We start from the raw sequence: 20225 nt of genomic DNA, 5'->3' as shown, positions 1-20225 counted from the left end.
CTGCTGAACAGCCGTCCCTGCCCCCTCTAGATGATATTACATTTCATAAATCCTCTTGACAGTGACACTTTATGGTTGCCATGCAACATTTGGCAATGTGGGCGGCAATGTTAATGGTGATGTCACTTCCTGTGAAAAACAACACCAGCACATGTCCACTGACACTACGAATGGTTGGGAAATGTGCAGAGTCAGAGTGACACAAATGGGCAAAGAGAACCAGCTGTGCAACCTAGATGAATTGGAGAAAATAAAAAATAAAAAAGCCTTTTGTCCACCCAATGAATGCTGACTGGGATACGGGCGAAGCAGAACACCCTCCAACGGGCAGCAGTTAAGCAGCTAAAAGCATCTAACAGGGATAAGCATCTCTGCGATCCTCATATAGAAAAACCTGGAGTGTGAAATTTGATTCTTGAGGGCTGTGAAATCATGGAGTGAGCGGGAACAGACCGAGCACGTTGATGGTGGGGTGGCTCATGAGTACTGTAATATGCTGTGCACTATGTAAGCTAAGGCTGCATTAAACCATTACTCAAACGGATCAATTCATCATCAACATAGCTGCATATTCTTTAACATTTGACAATGTTTTGTTTCATTGTTGCAGCACTAACAAAAGCATGGAAGAGATAAACATGCTGAAAAGTGTGTATTCCTTTACACACACACACACACACACACACACACACACACGCACACACGCACGCACGCACGCACGCACGCACGTGATGGTTACAGCCCGCCCAGTTCCGCTGTGGCTGATACACAGGACCACCCGGGAGTTTACTAGCACCAATGCTAATGCGAACCCTCCCTTTGCCTTGGCAGCTTCGCCACAAGGTGAAATATATTTTCTCAAATCACAGGGAAGACTTAACCCCTTACAAAGGAAACGAGGCCTGGAAGCAGTTTAAGTTGTTCTAGTTCTTTGGGATCAAGTCTCAATGTGAACCACTGAGGAGCTAAAGAGCTTTCGCTCAGGCAGGGAACATTGCAGAGGAACCCTATCGGCTGACCTTGAACCATAAGAGAGGGATTGCTGCGTGATGGTTAGAAGGCGAAAACACTCGATAAGCAGAAGAAGAAGAAGAAGTTGACATGATAACCTCAGTTTGCTCCACAGCAGTTCCTGCAACTTGCAGAACGCTGCCTGCATGACGCACTGAAAAATGAACTCAAACGAGCTACAGTCAGATTTCAAGAAGTTTGTTTTAGTTATTTGAAGTTTATTTGCGGAAGGCGTCTCCTCTCACGATCCTGCTCCGCGGTGAAAGGAGCAAACCCGCCCAAACCATGGAGTTCAGGCAGAACTGGTGGTCAACCAAATGAACACATGGAACCTCATCCTCCGACCAGCTCTGCCGTAGCGGTACAGCACGCGCCCGAGGCCGATTGTGGAGGAGCGCATTCACAAGGCCTCGGGTTTTTTTTGCAGTGTTGTTAGAACACACGCTGGTCATTCGACATTCGACCCGCTCGGCCGTGCTCAACAGCGCGGAGACGATTGAACCTGGTCTTCAACGGGCTGAACAGGTTCTGCATGCCTGCCTTAAAAACTGGTTCTGGGTCATCGAGACACGTTAGGAAATACAGAAACGTTTGTCAGGGAGCTTTGTGAAAACCGACATGTTTCGCTCTTGCAAAAGAACAGCAGCACAAAGAGGAATGGATTTGTCACCAGCCGAGCGTTTGCTTGAGAAGGCGCAGCAGCGTTAGACACCACCTCTCGTGTCACTATTCACACCACCTCCTTTTGCAAACATGCAATTCCACCTGGATGGTGCCGGCTGCCCTTAATGTGTGTTTACTGATGGAGGAGAAAAAGTTGTTGCCTCCCCACCAGGATTTAAAGAGGCCGTCCTCCAGACATAATCTTGCATCTGTAATTAGACTACAGCTGCCCCCGGTGTGACATCACAGAGTGATCCTTAATGCTAGGCTACCGCTAGCTCCTCTCTCAGAGTGATGGGCTAGTTCTGTTGGAGGCCTGCTTAGCTCCCATCCTCCTAATGTGCCAAATAACCTCCATGCCTCGTCCCCCCAGTGTTGTCCTGCCCTACTTGGCAGGCCGCCACTGGGAGTGTGTGTGTGTGTGTGTGTATTTCATTTTAATACAACCAAGAAGTGAGAGTGCTATGCAGAACCAGGACTGCAATGTGGCGACATCTCAAGAGACCTTCCTCGCCTTTGAGAGCGTCTCCCGGGGAAATTCTGATGGTGTTTGACAGGGGATTCTTTAAAACTCCTGTTAAGTGTGTGTGTGTGTGTGTGTGTCTCTCTCTCTCATCATGAGGGGAGACAGTAGTGCTGGTCCTCAACAGGAAATCCCCCCTTCTTATGAATGGAGGGCTATAATCTCAGTGCGTTAGAGCACACAACTGGAAACAGCAGTAACAGCACCAGCAAGCCTCTCAAAAGACAAACACTGTATCAGCACAGTGCACATGGACACACGGGGGATTTCTGCTTTAATCTGCAAACATCAGAACAAATGTGCAACCCACATGCACGTAGAGACACACACACACACACACACACCAACCGGAGCGTGTTTACTAATGACGTTTAACTCGAAGACTAACAACACACTAATGCGTCTCTACATCCCACACAGGCACACACCAACATGCACACGTATGCACCCTGCTAGGGATTAAACCGGGAAATCACTCAATTAAAAAAAAAAGGCTTTAGGGCTTCCTAATGAAAAAGTGAGGGGAAAGAGATTAGACGGCTTGCAGGCAGGCTGTGAAATATGAACGGCTATACGCTGCTGCGTATACGCTAGACTTAAACCTCCATTTTCTATCATGTAATTGATCTCACGAGCACCATTTTGTTTGATATTTTCCTGCTATCCTGCTGCTTTGTTGTATCAGCATATTCGGAACATGCTCACAGGCAATACAGTGCGCACGGCTTTGAGCAAATTTATATAAGGAAAAAAAAGAAAGAGAAAAAAAGGTAAAGGAGGAGGAGGAGGGAGAAAGCAAGAAGGGAATGAGCGGCACAAAGTGCTTTCATCTGATGATTATGGGAGCTTATTTTCCAGCAGGTAGGCTGCCTAGAAGGAAAAAAAAAATTCCAGCACAGACAGAGCTGTGATCAGTCAACCCTGGCCTGTTAGATAACCCGCGCCTCACCCAAGGGTAGATTTTGGAAATGGCTCGATACTCACATGTTCCGCTTGTACCCATTAGAAGATCAGTGGCTTTGCTTAATGAAAATAAAGAAAGTTGCTGAAATGCTAAAATACAAAAATGTACAGCAATATCTCTAACTAAAAATGGATCACTCCTCTCAGCACATGCATTATTAGATACAGGGAATCCCCCTAGTTAGCCTCCCAAAAATCCCTTATTACATAGATAAGATAGACGAGCAATGATGAATGTGAGACTCTTTACCTTAAAGAGGCCATTCAGTCAATTGGTGCATGGAAGACCCACTAAACCCTTATTCCTAACATGCAAAATAAAAAAGGAGCCACCATCTACAATTACTGATTTTAAGTAGAAAAGAATACAAACACTTTTACCGTAAATGAGTAAACTTTTTTTTTATCAGATGAATAGTAATTCTCCAGGGTTTTTCCCCATCCAGCACCGTTTTATCAAAGTTCCAGCCAAGAATTAAAGACAGAGAATGTTGTTAACAAAAACTGAATCCCATTTAGTTTCCCGACAATTTCTCGGGTGGTTGTAATTCCCTCAAACACCCTCAGATCAGGAGCCCCTCTCGATATTAAAGCACTTCAATCCCCCCCTCCTCCTTCTCTTGGATACGTGGCATGTTGCTGGTCCACCTGCCACAGCGGCTGGTGAGTCCATATTTTATTCAGCTGCTTTCTCATCAGGCAGACTGGTTTTCCATGTGATGATGTGACCCCCCCCCCCCCTTCCCCCCAAAACCTGCTGGTGGAGTAAACCAGTAAAGTAATACGGAAGGCTGTTACTCGCGATTAAATGGAATCGAGGATTGTAGTGACGACAGGGCGCTGGCCTCAGAGAAGCAGAGCTGTACAATTAGGGCAACGCTCTAATACGAGCACACACGCTGAACACAAACCACACGTACTGAACACCAACCACACCAAAAAACACACACACACACACACACACGGGACTAGCAGGTTCTGCAGACATGAAGCATTAATAGTTCATGGGGAGATCCTGGGTGGAGCGCGCATGTGGCCGGGACCCTCCTCCCAGTACCAGCCTCTCTAAACGACCTTTCAACTGCAGAGATGAGCAAACACCCGTCTCTGTATATTTATGTGGCTCAAACAAAGGGAGAAAAGGAGGCACGCTTGTAGTTCATTAGGTTGAGACTGACCGGGATGGTTTTTGTACGAGTCTTCAAACTTCCTTGCGTCAGTGCGGCTCCCCAGGAAAGCTTTTACTACGAGTACGCACCAGCTATGCGTCTTTATACCTCGGGACAAAAATATTCACACACTCCCACAAGCCTCTTCTCAGACAGAATTACACGTCAGTTCCACATTTGCACCACGAGCCATACGTCTGAATCACTTTTCTCGCTTAAAAACAATAAAAAAATGGAAAAAGCACACAGGCGCTACAACTGAAAAAGGCCGGGGCAGCAGCCACATCCTAAAAAAAGAACTGTGAAAGGATTCTCACACATATGAAACCACTGAATACAAAGTCACAGCGTCACCAAATTCAGATCTCATAAAGCGGGACAAACAACGGGGGGGGGGGGTCACAATCAGACTCAACCCTTTAGATTTTATTACGTTTGAAAGAGGTTAATAGAATGCAGCACAGTTGTAGCATTAATACAAACACCAACGAGAAGAAGACATCTGACCGTGTCTTTAACTTTAGATTGAGATACAAAGCTCAAAGCTATGGAGCCAGTCTGTCGTCTGATCGGACCGATCGAGCAGAAAAAGAAATAAGAAGAGGAATTTGACATTTCAAAATGGCTGAAATGCATGACGCAATGAATGTTATTTTAAAGGTTGAGACAATATTTGGCTCCATGAGCAGGTTACGTTACATGCTCCCTAATCTGATGCCTTTTTCTGCACGTCGGCCAAGTCTGGGTGCACTGAATAAGAACAGGTTACACAACTCCTTACTTTGGAACACAAGGACATTTTCGGTGACAATCTCGAACGATTGCGTTAGATTAAAAGCTGCGCTTCGTCCCCGTTTCTGCGAGGTGGGCGTGCACAGCAAAGCTACTACCTCAACTTCAGAAGCGTCCCGTCTCAAAGTTCATTTGCATGATCAAACAGAGCTTTATTTAATGATAACAACGGAGCATGCTCAGTTTACGCCGGCGGATCAACAATCCGTTGAAATAACTCGGCAGGTCAGAGTTACTGTCAGCGACACTCCAAACGTACGGCCAACCAGAGCTAAAAAGTTGGTGGAACGCTCACAACTTTTCCTCAATCATCTCACCGTCTTTTCAAAAACATCAGCACAGACAACTTTCTCACACACGCACACACACACACGCACACACCAAGCAACATCCACTGTCTGAAACAGCTCTTCTCCCTCCACTGCAGCTCATGTAATCATTGATCGACATCGCTGTCAGCCAGATATCCCTGTTGACGATTGTCAGTCGCTTTCAGCGGCACAATCTGACATTACAGCTTGCTAATAGTCCTCCTTTTCCTTCAGCCTGCTGCGCCCCCCCCCGTACACCGCTGCACGCCCTCCCCCTCACATCTGCACCATCTGATATTCCAATATATTATGCTGGGTGTGGCTTATGGCAGTTAAACAGGGGGATGGGAGGCAGATCGCGGTATCTATACATCAGCGGTACTTTCTTCGAGCGGCCTTTGTTTGCTGCTCCCATGTCTGCGCTGGTGACGGAGCCGGGTTTATTGTTATGGCGTGCTGTAAATTTTGTCGGACTTTGAGCTTCCGTCTTGGCAACCGCGGGCAGAAATTTCACAGAATCACGTAGCAGCAAAACCAGTCGGTACGTCAGCAGGCAGAATGAGTCAACAGCCAATAAGGGTGCAGGCGGCAGGCGAAGGTGAGCGATCCAAACAGAGTGAAACGTATGCAGCGTCTAGAACAGCCACGCGCTTAACAACGATTTCATTACTAAAGTAAAAATGCTTGGATCGTCAGCTCAATCCCAACAGACTACAACTTGTCCTCTAAAAAGAGATTGATTTTATATTTATAGGAAAGTTCAGATTGTATTTATGGTGCCCTATATAGATCTCGCGGAGAGAGACGTCCTTGAGATCGCCGGATGAAAACGAGCAGCAGCAAATGTGTCCTTCTCAAGTTAAACGTTTCACAACACCAACATCTTATGCCACCAAAAATCTCAAATGTCCCCTCAGGTTTAGTTTTCTTCTTTTAGTATTTCACCCTTACAGTGACAGCATCGTGTTAGCATTGAATAGCTGGTCTTACCGGGACTTTGTTACAATCAGTCTGCGTTTGGTAAAAGGATCTGATATATCTATCTATCAGATCCTATCAGATTAATAATTAATTCCATTTGTTAATTCTAGGATTTAGCATATTATTAAATTAAAAATATATTTTGATACATTAATTGATTTGTGACAAAAAGTGCATTACATGTCAGCATAAATTCCCCGTCAGTATGTCAGGCTTTGTCGACAGCTCGTCGTTCATTCACTGGTTCTGGCCGTGTTGGAGAGGGATATTCTGCCATGCCCCACTGACAACTACAACAAGTGATGGTGCATTTCGACTACGTACCCAATCTTTGCCTTCCTGTTGGGCTTGGCGGAGGGCACGATGCAGGCCTTCCTACAGGCCTTCTCTTTGGGCCGGGCCTTGCCGTTTCCTTTCTTGTGCTCGCGCTTGCGGTGCTTGTGCTGCGATGAAGAGCTGGGGAAGCTCTCCGGACTCATGACTCTGGGGATGTTCTTTTCCCCGCGCTGCCGGGCCTTCGCTATGGCCTCTGATATTATCCGATTAGCCTTCTCCTGCTTGTCCTGTGTAGCCAGCTCCATCTGATGATGCGTCCTCCGCGGCGTCCTTTTCTCCGACGGGGAGCTGGATGAGGACGAAGACGACGAGGAAGAGGAGGACGACGACGAGCTGCTCTTCACTGGGGGGCTGAGGACCCGAACTTGGCTGACGGGACCATTTGTGTTCTTTCGAGGCTGCGCAAAGAGGGAGAAGTGGAAGCAGGAAATTGTTTTAGAATCATTATCAAACATTACAGGCATGATGTCATCTATTCTAGATGAAAACAACTCAAGCTCAGCTGCCGAACCGTATGTGCTACAGAAAAAACAAGTGGCACAGAGACATAGAAAGTTGACAACTGACCTGTGAAGCTGACTAAACAAGAAAGCTGATGAGCAACAAGATTTAGATCTTCACCAAAAAATACCAAACGCAGTTTTTGACGCAAATCTTCAACCACATAATTCTGCATTTCTCCCGAACGAGGAAACAAGTCAATTCAATTCATACAGCCCAGTAGCACAAATCATTCATTTGTTTGAAGTGAACCGTCTTTGTATTTTGTAACGTACTGCAGATAATGATACAATGAAGAACAATGAGGTTGTGATTTATGCCCGATGTGTATGAACGAATGAGGCGTACAAGGAAACCTTACAGAACGCGGTGCACCTCTCTTCCTCCTTGAAATAAAAACAACCGTCCGGGAGGGGGAGAGCTTGTTGCTGCCCCCCCCACCCCCCCGCCCCACTCCAAAGCATTCATTCAGATCAGTGGGAAAACGTGCGACTTGGAAACTCACGGCGCCCCGATACCAGTGGGATTGTTTTTTACCGCGTGGCATTGAAAGGAGGTCCGGTAAACATCAGTGAGTCCAGCGAGCCTCACAGACGTGCGTCCTCCAGCCGGGGCTCATGCATGACAACGTGTGCATAATAGATGCTGTGACTGCGGTTATGCTCACACACAAGTGTCTTCTGGTGGGCCTTGAGCTCAACGCAGAGGAAAACCCAGAAATGGACGACCTAATCTAAAAACGCGCGGATGTCTACATGGCCCGGGCGCGGCGCGCTTTTTCTTTTTTTTTTTTTCTCTCTCACTGCGAGCTAAATAAAGAGAAATAGCTTGAACCTCGCCAACAAAGTGTGGGGGGGGGGGCGGGGTTGAATAACTACCGTTTCATTTGGAAGGAAGGGGACACACACACACACACACACACACACACACACACACAGGCTGCATTATGATTCTCACGTGTGCAACGCTGCTGAGGCTATTAGGGGGAAATGTACTGGATCATGCTGGAATGTTCTCATTCAAGTTCATGTTATTAAAAAAAAAAAAAAAAAGAGGGGGGAGGGGTTGAAAGTAACGCTCGAGAGCGGAAGAACATGAGGGCACATGAAAGAAAGGAAAACAGCCTTCAATCAGAGAGACGGGGAGGCAGCGAGAGAGAGAGAGAGAGAGAACAGACAGAAATGCACCAAAAACTGCGAGCGCTGCAGCCGTGTAATACATCTATAAATAACTTTAAATTACAGCCTGCCAGCACTGCAGTGATTTCAGCCCCTCAACCCCCAGCAGCACGCCGTCCCCCTGCAAGCGACGGGGACCTTTACAGCCCAGTTTGGGCTCGGCCAGCGTTCCGTCACTCTCACCCCCTCGTTTCCACATGTGGCGTGTGCTCTCTCCGAGTGAGTGACAGGCTCAACTCACGGACGACACACACACGCTACACGTACGGTACACAAGCGTGGGAACGAGACGTATGGAATGAGTAGGAAGTGTAATGGGGGAGGGGGGAGGGGGGATGACACTGTAAACGCGGCGTGCATTGATACTAGTCCAGCACGGTGAAGCAAATGAGCACGGAGGGGAGAAAAATAAAAGCAGCAATGAGTTCAAGATGGCGGCAGTGCAGCAGGAGCCAGTAGCAGAGGAGGTTGTTCAGTTCCTGCCGGGCCCCTCCTCCCCCCCCCCCCCCCCCTCTAACCGCCCTCGTCCCTCCTCCTCCTCCTCCTCCTCCTCCCTCCCAGCTCTCAGAGCAGCTCACTTACCCTTCCTCTTGGCCTCTTCACTGTAGACATGGTGGAGTTTCTCTTTTTCCTTCCTCTTTCCTCCCCTCCTCCTCCTCCTCCTCCGGCCGGCTGACAAAAGCCTTTCGCCGGGTTCTTCACTCTCTCCGTGGCTCGCTGGCGCTTTCTCTTACCAAACACACACTCGCTCTCTTCCCCTTTCAACAGTCGTTTTTTCTCTCACTCTTTCTTGAGTCCCCCCCCCCCCCCCCTCCCTCTCTCCTAGTTGGCCTCCCCTCCTCCTCCTCCTCCTCCTCCTCCCGGTCAGCTCTTCTTCCTCCTGAGGCAGTGAGAGAGCGCCGGAGCCCCTCGTCCCCTCCTCTCTCTCCCTCCTCCTCCTCCTCCCCCCCCAGCCGGCAGGGCTCAAGAGGAGCGCATGGGAGCTCTCTCTCTCTCTCTCCCCCCCTCTCACCCTCGTTTGTCTCTTCACAGGGTGATGCGGGAGCAGCGCTGTGGGCGGTAGAGGAGGTGCGTGGCAGTCCAGGAAGCTCTCATTCCGCTGCTGCGTGCTGCCTCGCCGCCGTCCGACTCCTCCACCACCACCACCAGTCTCCCTCGCTCTCCCCCCCCCCCTAGTGAGCGCGCGTGTCAGAGTTGCCTTCCCCCGGCTCCTCTCTCCTCCCCTCTCATTGATTCCTCTTTTCCGCCCGCCGCTCCTCCCCGAGCCGCGTCCCTGGTATTTCTTGCTCTTTTCCGCTGTGCCGTTTCCCCTTCTCCTCGCGCCCACGGTGTCCTTCACCCAGCCGGGACGAGGTAGGTCGCTCCTTTTTATTAACCACAGAAGGGCTTTCGTGTCAGCTCGCTCGCTTGTTTTGTTCCTCCTTTTTCTCTGCCCACCCCCCCCCCCACACCTCCTGCTCGTCCTTTTCCTCGTTCTCCCCCGCTGCCCTCACCCTCTCCCTGGCCGGGGCGCGTGTGCTGGGCTCGGGAGTCTGGCAGGCAGAGCGGCGGAAAATGAGAGCACAAAGCAGCGAAATGCATGAGCATGAATATTAGAGATGTCGTTAAAACCCAGACTCGTTTTCCGCTCTCTCTCTCTTGCTCGCTCACTCACAAGGTCCCCCTCTCTCTCCCTCTCTCTCTCTCTCTCTTTGTAAGGAAGTAGGCCAGCAGATGGTGCTAGCAGTTATTACATTAACTTTCACAACTTAACCCCCAAAGTACTGGATTACAAACACAACCCCAGATTGTGTTTTATTTCGTCCCCATGTAGGTTACTGCCAATCACGTGCAGATTTATTTGATGGAAACAGCATTGAGTAAAATGTGGATGAGCAAGCAGAGGGACCAAATCCTCCAGAGGACGAAAAATGCATTCCCAACAACAAACTGCACACCCGGTTGCCATCATTGAGAGGTGAGCACTGTGCAAAGCAGACGTGATGTTCCCCCGACCACGCGGTGCCGCGTCTCCACCGGCGAGGTCAAGGCCGGGTCGCCCTGCCACGACTCGCGCTATGCAGAAATTAAAAATAAATGTGTACAAGGCAAGCGACGCTTCCTCAGCTGCCGGAGCAGATCCAGGATCAGCGCGACAGCCTATCAGGGCGACCTGGCAGGGCGATGCAGGAGGCCCACGTGCACACCGCCGGGCACATGCTATCAGGGAATTATGCGGAGGCACGCCGCTGGCCCGAGGCACTACTGGCACTGCCGGGACAGACGTTGGTTCCTGACAGATGCCCCCGTCGGCTGTTAAATCTTTGTTAACGCCGCAAAATCAGCTTAACGGGCTGTCTTTTCCCAGCCAACACCACGTTCATTCTCATGCAGCTTCACACATTGAGCCGTGAACTGCCCCCCCCCCCCCCCCCCCCCCCATACCTGGAGCAAGTAGGGGGGGGGGGGGTCTGCCTTTCGACACCACGTCTGTGAAACACCGGTTACAAAACTCTTATGCATGACTAGGCTAAGGTCACAATAAAAACAAAAAACACTAGAACATCAAGTCGAAGCTGCCACAATATCTGAAAAACACTTCAATGGAGGTTTGTTTGTGTGCTCTCAGCCAGTAGCAAACTACACTACTTTTTTGTGCGTTCATTCAAGTGGCGTGAAACATGTGGGCGAGCGTTTGTGTGCTACAATATGGCTTTACATTGCAAGCCGAACTGATAACCTAATTAAAGTTATATGCAACTGACCAACTGGAAATGTGTGGACAGCTTTATTCAAAATGTGCGAGTCAATGTGTGTGTGTGTGTGTGTGTGTGTAGCAGGGGGAGGTTTTTAAGATCAGCGGGATAACACACGGGTACACCAGCGCCGGTAGAACTTCTTACTACATCTCTGTGGTTTGTGTTTTACATTTTACAGCTTCGTACCTCCTTTAGAGACAGACTCAACTGCAGCGTGCATAACAATATCCCAGCAAATCCTGCCGCCATCAGCTTTGGAGTTTGGACTTTAAAAGAAGCGCACGCAGTCACTGAGAAGCTCGGTAACAGTGTCCCAGCCAAGCTAAACAAATCCACGGCCGGATAAGGCTCACCAGGGTACAGCCCCCCTCGGGGGGGGGGGGGGGGGTTAATCGAGGACTACAAACACAGACGGCGCAAAGGGCCTTAACTCAAATACCGGCGTCCTGCCTTGCTGCTACTGCCGACAAAACTACACGACCTGCATTCCCACTGCAATGGCGGACAAGCGACAGACACGACCTCTGATTCACATGGCGCTTAAAAAGACGGGAGCACATGGCCGTTACTGACGGCAAAACTGAAACTGTCTGCCTGCGTACGTGTGTCAGAACCAAAAAACAGCCAAAGGAAGGAGAAATAACCGTCCACACACGCTCCAGCGGTCACGAAGCCACTGCTCCACGGCCACTAAACAGTTAAGCTCTGTGTGCGAGGGGGATTGGCTTACTTTAGTACACATGAAGGAGGGAAGAGGAGGGGGAGCGGCTGAGCTGCTGAAAGGCAGCGAGGGTCGAGGGGGGTGTGTGTGTGTGTGTGTGTGTAAAGACAGAGCGGTAGGGTGGCTGCCGAGGCACAGGTGTGTGTCTCTGAAAACTCCATTACTTCCTCATCAAAGAGCGTGTATTAGTGCGCCGCGTCGGCCATTTCTCGGCCCTGCCACCGCTCCCACTTACCTAACGCACCGTTAGGGAAATGAGGGCCTGGAGCTCGCAGTGGACTGAAGATGACAAGACGGCGAGCACCCACTGGTGCTTCAAGAGTCTACAGCCAGCTGCTGCCGACGCCGACACACACGCACGCACGCACACGCACGGTGAAGAGCGGCGCCAGCTGGAGACACGTCGCTCAATGTTAATGGAAACAACATCCATGGTGCATCGTACGACAAGAATAAGACCTTTTGATCCACTTCGGCACTGGTTAGGTGCTTATTTCGTTATAAAAGCAGGAGCAATTAAGGGGTTTGGGAGAAACAACTTGCATAATGGTGCCTGCCAAAGCGTCCTTGAGCAAGCCATCTAATCCACACAAAAGCATGCATACTGTTCTGGAGCTAACCCTGTGACGATTACTTCTTCTACGTCGATAACATGAGCGTCTCGCCAACTCCTCTCATTTTCTATTATCTGCACGTTTAGCTTTTGCTAAACATTTACCTACCAGAAGTTGTGCCAATGTTCGCTTACTTTCTTTGATCTATGGCCAACAGTGGCGGGCCGTGCATTTTCTAGCTGGGCCTTCCGTGCCGGCTTACTACAGTTGAATAACCTAATGACCTCATTAGGATGCAAGAGTTACAGGTTATTCTTTGTTAAAGTGAAATAAAATGTTACATAAAGCTCAATAACTTGAAATACACTAACGGCAGACACATGAATACTTCATGGAAGGATGCTGTGTAATTAACGGCCAATGCATAATCGGATCAATGTAATTAACTCAATGACAAAAGCAAACCAACAAGAACAACCAGTCACATATATATAACAAAGCACGACAAAACAATCCATCAGAACTGCAACACTGCACACTCAAGCGCACAGGGCATTGAAATACTATTTACATCAGAGACAACAATACTGAATAACAAACATTGGGCAGAATCTGATTGGATAAAAGCTTCCTTTAAAACAAGCAGCAAAAGAAGTGGAGCAAAGGAGGAAGACAGGAGCTGAACAATGACAAAATAAGCTAATGGGGAAAATAGTGTATTTATAAATAAAATAGCTATAACTTTTTTATTCTGTTTAAGTCAGCAGAGGCTTAACTGGCCAAACATGGAAGGCCAATAATCCTTCATGTATGAAAATCAGAATGTTCACCGATTGATTAATTTACAAATGAAACAAACAGCCCTCGCCAACACAATAGTGACGCACTGTTGCTGGGGATTGATCGCATCCATCAGACAGGTGTGATGGCGGTTTGACTTCCAGAACTTCCAGATGTGGGCTGCAGCACAGCGCTCACAGAGCATCGGCCCATTAGCAGAGACATTCTCCTTCTCTGGAGGACTGCACATAAACGCTGCGTCCTGGGAGTCAATTTAAGTGCAAACTCCTGAAAGGTGTCTGTGTCTAGTTTAGTATTTATTACTGGGAAACATGATATATGTTTGGCTCCCAGAATGCAGCATTTCTGCAGCTATACAGAGTTATTTAGAGAACACTAAGTGTTGGATGTTAAACCAATCTGTGGCCTCTTCTACATTTTTACTGCAAAATCCCATAGATAACACAAATAAAAAAAAAAAAAATGGATTGGCTGACTTTCCACAGCTTCTTGAAGACATCTCTCGGTGCTGCTGCCGCGCCTTGGCTAATGAGAAATAGATGGCACAGTTATGTTTACGTGCAAAACGATTAGGCCCTGGTAATTAGGTAGACGGCTACTAGGCGGTTATTTAGAGTCAAGGGTAACAGTAGCTGGGACGAGCATTGTGTCCTCCAGAGAAGCTGCTGAAAGTCTGACGGAGCATCTTTATTACTACAGTCCGGTTCGCTCCGCTGTCACAAGGGCCTTACCGAGCAGGAAAAAGATTTATTTATTAAATGGGGGGGCCTTCCTCTTCCTTCACAGACTTTACTGATGAGGGGGACCTGAACTTATACCAGTGATGACAGATTATTCATTGTAAACTACACATGCTCATATTCAACTTCCAAATATGAGCAAAAAAGTGCAATACGTTGAAATTCGAGAATAAGCACAACATGTAAAAAGAAGAAGCAAGCAAAGCTGAAGGCTGATAATAATCACAGAGGATACAACACTGCAAGTGTGGGTCCATCTGAGATTTTATTTGTAAACACACCCACACACATACATACACGCAGTCATGTGCAGCGTTTTGTATTTGGTACCGTGACAGATGCGACGCAAAAGGCCGTGTTTACTTCCCTCATTCCTTTCTCGCACACACACACACACACACACACACACACCTCCAAGTTAATTCTGTGCAAATAAACCAATTAGCAAGCTAGATACAATTAACCGGGCGATCAAGCGGCGTGTCGCACCACTACGGCCCTGCTACGCTCCCAATCAACTCCAATCCAACAGGCTTTAACAAAGACAACCTATTAGCTGGCTGTTATGCAGGCCTCTAATTGACACCGTTATTTAATCAAGTTCGGCACAGACGGCCATTCCTATGCGGCTAATGGGAACGTTCCGTGTGAAGTGTTTCAAGTGCAGCATGCTGCAAATATTCATCTTGCTAGGACAGAAGTCAACACTAGGGGGGGGGACTGGGAGGAGAATGTCATCGTCAGCTCTTGGTGCCCCTCATATCTGAATCCGTCAGGGAAAATACAATGATGGATTAGTTTGAATTGGGTCTGAGGGCAAGACAGAATACAGAACACAGTTAAAGCCCGACTGTGCCGGCAGGGATTCGAACCAGGGCTTCAGCCCCTTGCTGCACCTCCAGGTGTCTGTTTTAAAAATCAATAACACCGTGGCTCACGCTTTGCAGCGTGTGCACACAGAGAAGGCAGGAAGAACCATGCCAGTGCTGCCATAGTGGCTCTTTTCCAATTCATTCAAGCAGTCAAAAGTACAGCATATACTACATACGGCAGGTCAAAGGTGAGCCAAGGAAGCAGCATAAGAACTGATGGAGGGACTTTTGCTTCCCTGATCTCAGCAATTACTTTGCTACAAACAATGTCACGATAACCAATAGAACAACACTCACACTTACGGAAATATGGCTGATGTTGCGAAAACATTTTTTGAACTACTTATGTCGTCTCCTCTCTCAGAATTCATTCTGTGAAATGACTCCTCCTAATTACCTGTAACGTGGGCTTGAAAGCAACACAGGTGGCCTCACAAGAAGTGGCAATTCTACAGATGCTACATGAGTCACCCCAGAGGAATTGAATGTCTTTTGCATATTGAACACACATAGGAAATGATGCGTGACCAACTCAATTGGGAATGGTCCTCTACAACAGTGGTCCTCAACCTTTTTCACCTCACGGACCGGTCATGTCAGACAATATTTTGCAGACCGGTCGAGAAGGTCCGACGGGGGGGTGTAGTGGGAAAAACTGCCGTGCACGGTAAGAGGACAATTGTAAACGTGAAGGAAAACGTCTGGTGACGCGTGGGGAATATGTCAGAGGGACGAGAGCACATAATTATCAGAAAATCCAGTCAATTTTCAAAATAAAACATTTTTCAGAAAAAATATATATATAAGCTTTCTGTGGTGCGGCCTGGTACCAAACGGCCCACGGACCGGTGGTTGGGGACCACTGCTCTACGAGGCCGTTTTTTTCCTTTTTGGCTAAACTGTAGCTGTTGTGAGTAATGACGCGGTGCTCTCTGAGTCAGCGAGATGGCACAGCAGGTCAGACACCAGGCTGTGAGGTAAAGCTGAACTGTGCACAACAAGCAAGCCGGATGACGCCACTCATTAATGGGAACATCGGTGCAAGCTGAGTGCAGCGCAGAGGAGGTCCCTTAGGAGATTTATGTATATATATATATATATATATATATATATATATATATATATATATATATATATGAGAGAGAGAGGGAGAATCCAGCAAGAGGCTTAAAGCTAGACCTTTACTACTCCTTCATTATTGAAGCAGTGCAAAGAGAGAGCAGCGCCTCTGCCCTTGCCAGGAGGAACACTCACACACCGACGCACAGCTGCATACATCTGCTCACAAGGTCTAACAGACAGAGCGGGGAAGCATTCCACCTGCAGCCTGTCTCCGTGGAGGGAATCTCCACAGGAGTAGCAGAGGGCTCCACAAAAGGCGTGTGGTTGAAATGCACTGAGCAGGATCCCTTGTGCTCCATTGACATTAGCAGAAGGATAGAACACAAGAAGGCTGGTTGGCTGATTACGTTTAGACAGATTGACTGATCTATACGGACACTTTTTGTTTTGTTAGATGTTTGTGTGTGGAAACATTAATGCTGGCTATAGGAAGACGAGCAACATGTTCTCCGCTAAGTCAAGGACAAATGCAGAGTAACACGATGAATACGGAGAAGGGTATTGACACTTTATGACACTTAATCGCTTCTCATCATTCAAAAACAGGAGGAAGAACAGGCAAACAGGAAGAACGATGAATGGAACACTTGATGAACAAAATGTCTTTAAAACCATTAGAGGGTTACTACAAGCTTCTATTGACCTTTAAAACCCCTACAACTGTTATTTAAAGTTGACCTTTTGGAGAGGGACAGGGGCTTGACTCACAACACGGCGAGCGATGAGATTGTGACGCACGTTACGGCAAACTTTCTTTCAGTGTTGTAAAATAAAACAAAAAGACTTGGACTTACAACATGAGGGTCCGTGGCAACCGGCAAACTATTTCCAGACAAAAACCTGTTTGCTGAAGTTACAAATCAGTAACCAAAGGGCCAAACGGCTTCTTGGGGCCAACGTGACCGACGTAAAGTCCTGCTAGTCAAAATGTGGCAAAAGAGAACCTCGCGAACTGTCGCGGAACGGCAGGACAAACTGCAAACTCCCCACTTGAGCTTTGCGTTGCTTTTAATGAACCATTTCCTCAAACAATCGCTCCTTTCTACCGCAAGACGACCACTGTTTCAGTTGTAAACACAAGGGCAAAGGGGTCATTAACCCTTCACGCTATGACTAATTCCCTCCGTTGCACATTAGACTGAGGTTGAATCACAAATTATTTTCATGGCGAATTGCTTCTCCAATTGCTAGTTATTGTGGTAGTGTTGCCCCAACCCCCCCCCCGCCCCGCCCCCCAGCCTTTGCCTTTCCGCTTCTCAAAGGTTAACACGAGTTCAAGGAAGTTCTCTCGTTTCACAACACAATAGCTTTGCATTTTAGTCATAAAAAAAAAAACGGCACGGTCACCCTTCACCCCAGAAACACATTCAAAGCCGTTTAATCCCAAAAGAGAGAAGCAAGGGTAGCAAAGCGGAATAAAAGAGCACACTTTAAATTCAAACCTACTGACAGTTTGGGCTGGCAACGTTCCCACATGCTCCTGACACACTCGATCCAAGTACAACTGCCCCCACCCCTCCTCCCCCGCTCCAAGCTCCTCCCCCGCCTCCTCCAGGCCCCTCCCCTTCCGCCTGCAGCAAAGAGCGACCTCACTTCCGCTTTACCTCTGACCCCTTGCTTATCACCGCCCTTCTCTATCCCCGCCCTTCTCTGGCAGGCCTCCAAACAGACAGGCGGATGAGGCCGGATGCTGGTGTGAGAGCAAGTGAGAGACAGAGAGAGAGAGAGAGTGAGAAAGAGAGCAAGCGGGCGAGCGAAAGGCCGAGAGAGAGAGAGAGAGAGAGAGAAAGAATTCTGTGTGGATGCCTGTTGGGGGGAGGTGGAATCAGGGAAAGTGTGTGAATGACACAGCCTATCACTAATTCACCATGTGGCCGCAGAAGCAGCAGGTTTCCCAGTGGTGTGCGTGTGTGTGTGTGTGTGTGTGTGTGTGTGTGTGTGTGTGTGTGTGTGTGTGGCGCATGAGGGGTGAGGGCCAGAGTGACGCACGGTGTCAAGTCTCAGGACTGATTATGGCATTCCCTGTACAGCCTGGTCGGCTCCGAGTTACATAAACCTCAGTGGTATCAGGAAGCGGCAGAGCTGGCGCTGCTGCACACAGAAAACGTGCTAAACCCGACTCACAATCGCACACATATCTGGAGGTTGCTGCTCGGTGGGGGGGGGGACCAGCAATACCCAGTCAGATAATAAATCTAAATCAGCAATGCAGGCAGGCAGGGAGAATGCACCTGCTCAGTGTTGCTGTCGGGGGGCCTGTAGTGGCTACAGAAGCCCAGGCCATCAGTATCCATCAGTCTCCACTTTCTATGCAGCAAGGGAGCCCCTTCTGCCCCTATACTGGGTCCGATCCAAAATGAAAGGTGAATGGCGAAAAACACATTTTAAATTAAAATCTGTAAGATTGTGTGTATCGTGAAAATATAGTAGTAGTGGTCCAAATGTACCTGGCTGTGTGCTGACATAACAGGACACAAGTGGCTCTTCTAGAGAAAAACTGCTCATTTTTTACAGGTCGTTTTCCATTTATCCACAGCATCAAATCCACGATTCACTTTAAATTGTCATATTAGACAGCTTCTAGAGTAAGCAGTGCCTTTCAAAAATATTGGGTGATTTCTTGCGCGAGGAACCTGGTCCTCTTTGTGCACGTCAGGTTCCTACGTGACTGATACTGGGGTGGAGAACGGACCCTTTCGGCTTGAGCAGCCCATGAAAGGCTGATTTGAATGTTCTGTTGCCCGCCTGCTGGTTTTCTTTTTGCCTTTAGGGATGATTTTAATTTGTAAACGTAAATACCTTCATCAAATCAAAATCAACACACATTAGGGTTGCGATCGAGAACATTATTAAGTTAAAATCCCAATAAGAAGTGCATCATTTGGACATGCAGCGTGTACCAAATGAAACAATTCAAGTGTGCTGTGCAATGCTTTGAAAGTGTGTCCTTGAATGTAATGCTGTAATGTAAAGGGTGATGGACAAAGAAAAATGTAATACTTCACTACGATGCACAAAATCCGTAAACCCAATTGACCCTGCACAAAGTTCCGCCCCTTGAACACAAGACTGGTCAGCTCTAACGTAGCTGGTTGGGACTAAGCTTTTTCTGGAGCACCACACATGTTTTATCCACACAAAATTTGATTTTTAGCAGCGTTATGGTTTTATCCGTATTCCATGGCTGGTGGTGTTTAATCAGAAGTTTCTCTACAAGAGACAGCCTTTCAAATTTGTCAAAGCAAACACAGTTATATATATATATATATATATGATAACTAGCAGTGGGGCAACAGGCAATCAGCCCCAGACCGAATCGCTTGCTTTTATTGCCAAAAGCCTTCTTTCCTACACACTCTGGGCACATAGCGAGCACACGGCTTCCTCCCCGTAGTGACTTCTTAAGCTCAATGACAATTTAAACATTGTATAATCAAGCCAGTGATCCTAAAGTGGATAATAATGGAACACGACACAACCAAGAACTTGCATGTGCCATGTAGTAATCCAGAATTCTACTTCTGGGTTACTTATATAAATAAAGCCACACGATTTTGTCTATAGTGATTGGGGCTTTGTTTCTCTTGTCCATGTCCTGTCGTCAACAAGGTGTACAAGGAAGGCTCCCTCCAGACACCCACTAATTTGTTGGGATTCCGCAAACAAGATTGGGGGGCCACCGCGCTCCAAGTGGCAGTGCAGCAACTTACTGTGAATGTGCTGCGACTGTGGCGTCCGCGTCTGTGGCGTCCGCAGCTGTGCGTGTATGCGTCTACAACAAAGCACCCTTGCTGTGCATAAATGTTGAAATGACTCATGGGCCAGGCTAGAGATCTACACACACATGTTCATTTGGCTTTAGAGCCATTGCAACGGGGGTGGGGGGGCGAAAGCAATTTGTTTTTCTCAAACTCTGTATAAAACTTTTGAATTTGGCGACCTGGGGATTCAATCTTGAATCTCCAGGTGCCAAACGCAGCTGCAGATGACAATTACAACCACTGCAAATCCTAATTAGCCCCGCTGACTGCGGGGGGAGTGGAGAGCATGGGCAGCTAGCGCCCCCCCGATGCCTTGCCTGCTCAGCAAACACACCATCAGCAGGCTCTTCACACATCAGTGCACATGAATAGCACAGTCAGCCTGTGAGCATCAGCGCGGGCTGGATGTTGACACAGACGGGGAGAGGCTCATGCGTGTGGCCGCGGTTCATGGCCTCATTTCAATCAAGGGCCTCTGCAGATGGGCA

The 20225-nt window shown here is 48.1% G+C and overlaps 1 protein-coding gene and 1 long non-coding RNA gene across 14 annotated transcripts in view; one reads left to right on the top strand and one right to left on the bottom strand.

The window, feature by feature from the left end:
* chd9 (chromodomain helicase DNA binding protein 9) overlaps positions 1–20225 on the bottom strand; it is a 57871-nt gene that overhangs the window by 30315 nt on the left and 7331 nt on the right. For 8 of the 13 annotated variants that reach the window (XM_040195826.2, XM_040195855.2, XM_040195846.2 and 5 more), the window contains exon 3: positions 6738–7147. In XM_040195826.2, the coding sequence (XP_040051760.2) occupies positions 6738–7147 (410 nt within the window). Of the gene's footprint in view, positions 1–6737; positions 7148–9010; positions 9475–17422; positions 17494–20225 lie in introns of those variants that run through there. The other 5 variants (XM_040195886.2, XM_078085552.1, XM_078085553.1 and 2 more) reach the window with 3 other exon arrangements.
* Positions 9642–11173, top strand: LOC144385351 (uncharacterized). The gene is made up of 2 exons (XR_013451592.1): positions 9642–9781; positions 10242–11173. It is a non-coding gene; the product is annotated as an uncharacterized LOC144385351 (long non-coding RNA).

Source organism: Gasterosteus aculeatus, chromosome 12 (genome assembly GCF_964276395.1).
Source record: "Gasterosteus aculeatus chromosome 12, fGasAcu3.hap1.1, whole genome shotgun sequence".
In the NCBI taxonomy this organism is placed as follows: domain Eukaryota; kingdom Metazoa; phylum Chordata; class Actinopteri; order Perciformes; family Gasterosteidae; genus Gasterosteus; species Gasterosteus aculeatus.
The sequence above is the reverse complement of the archived record's forward strand: the minus strand, read 5'-3'. Positions and strand labels throughout refer to the sequence as shown.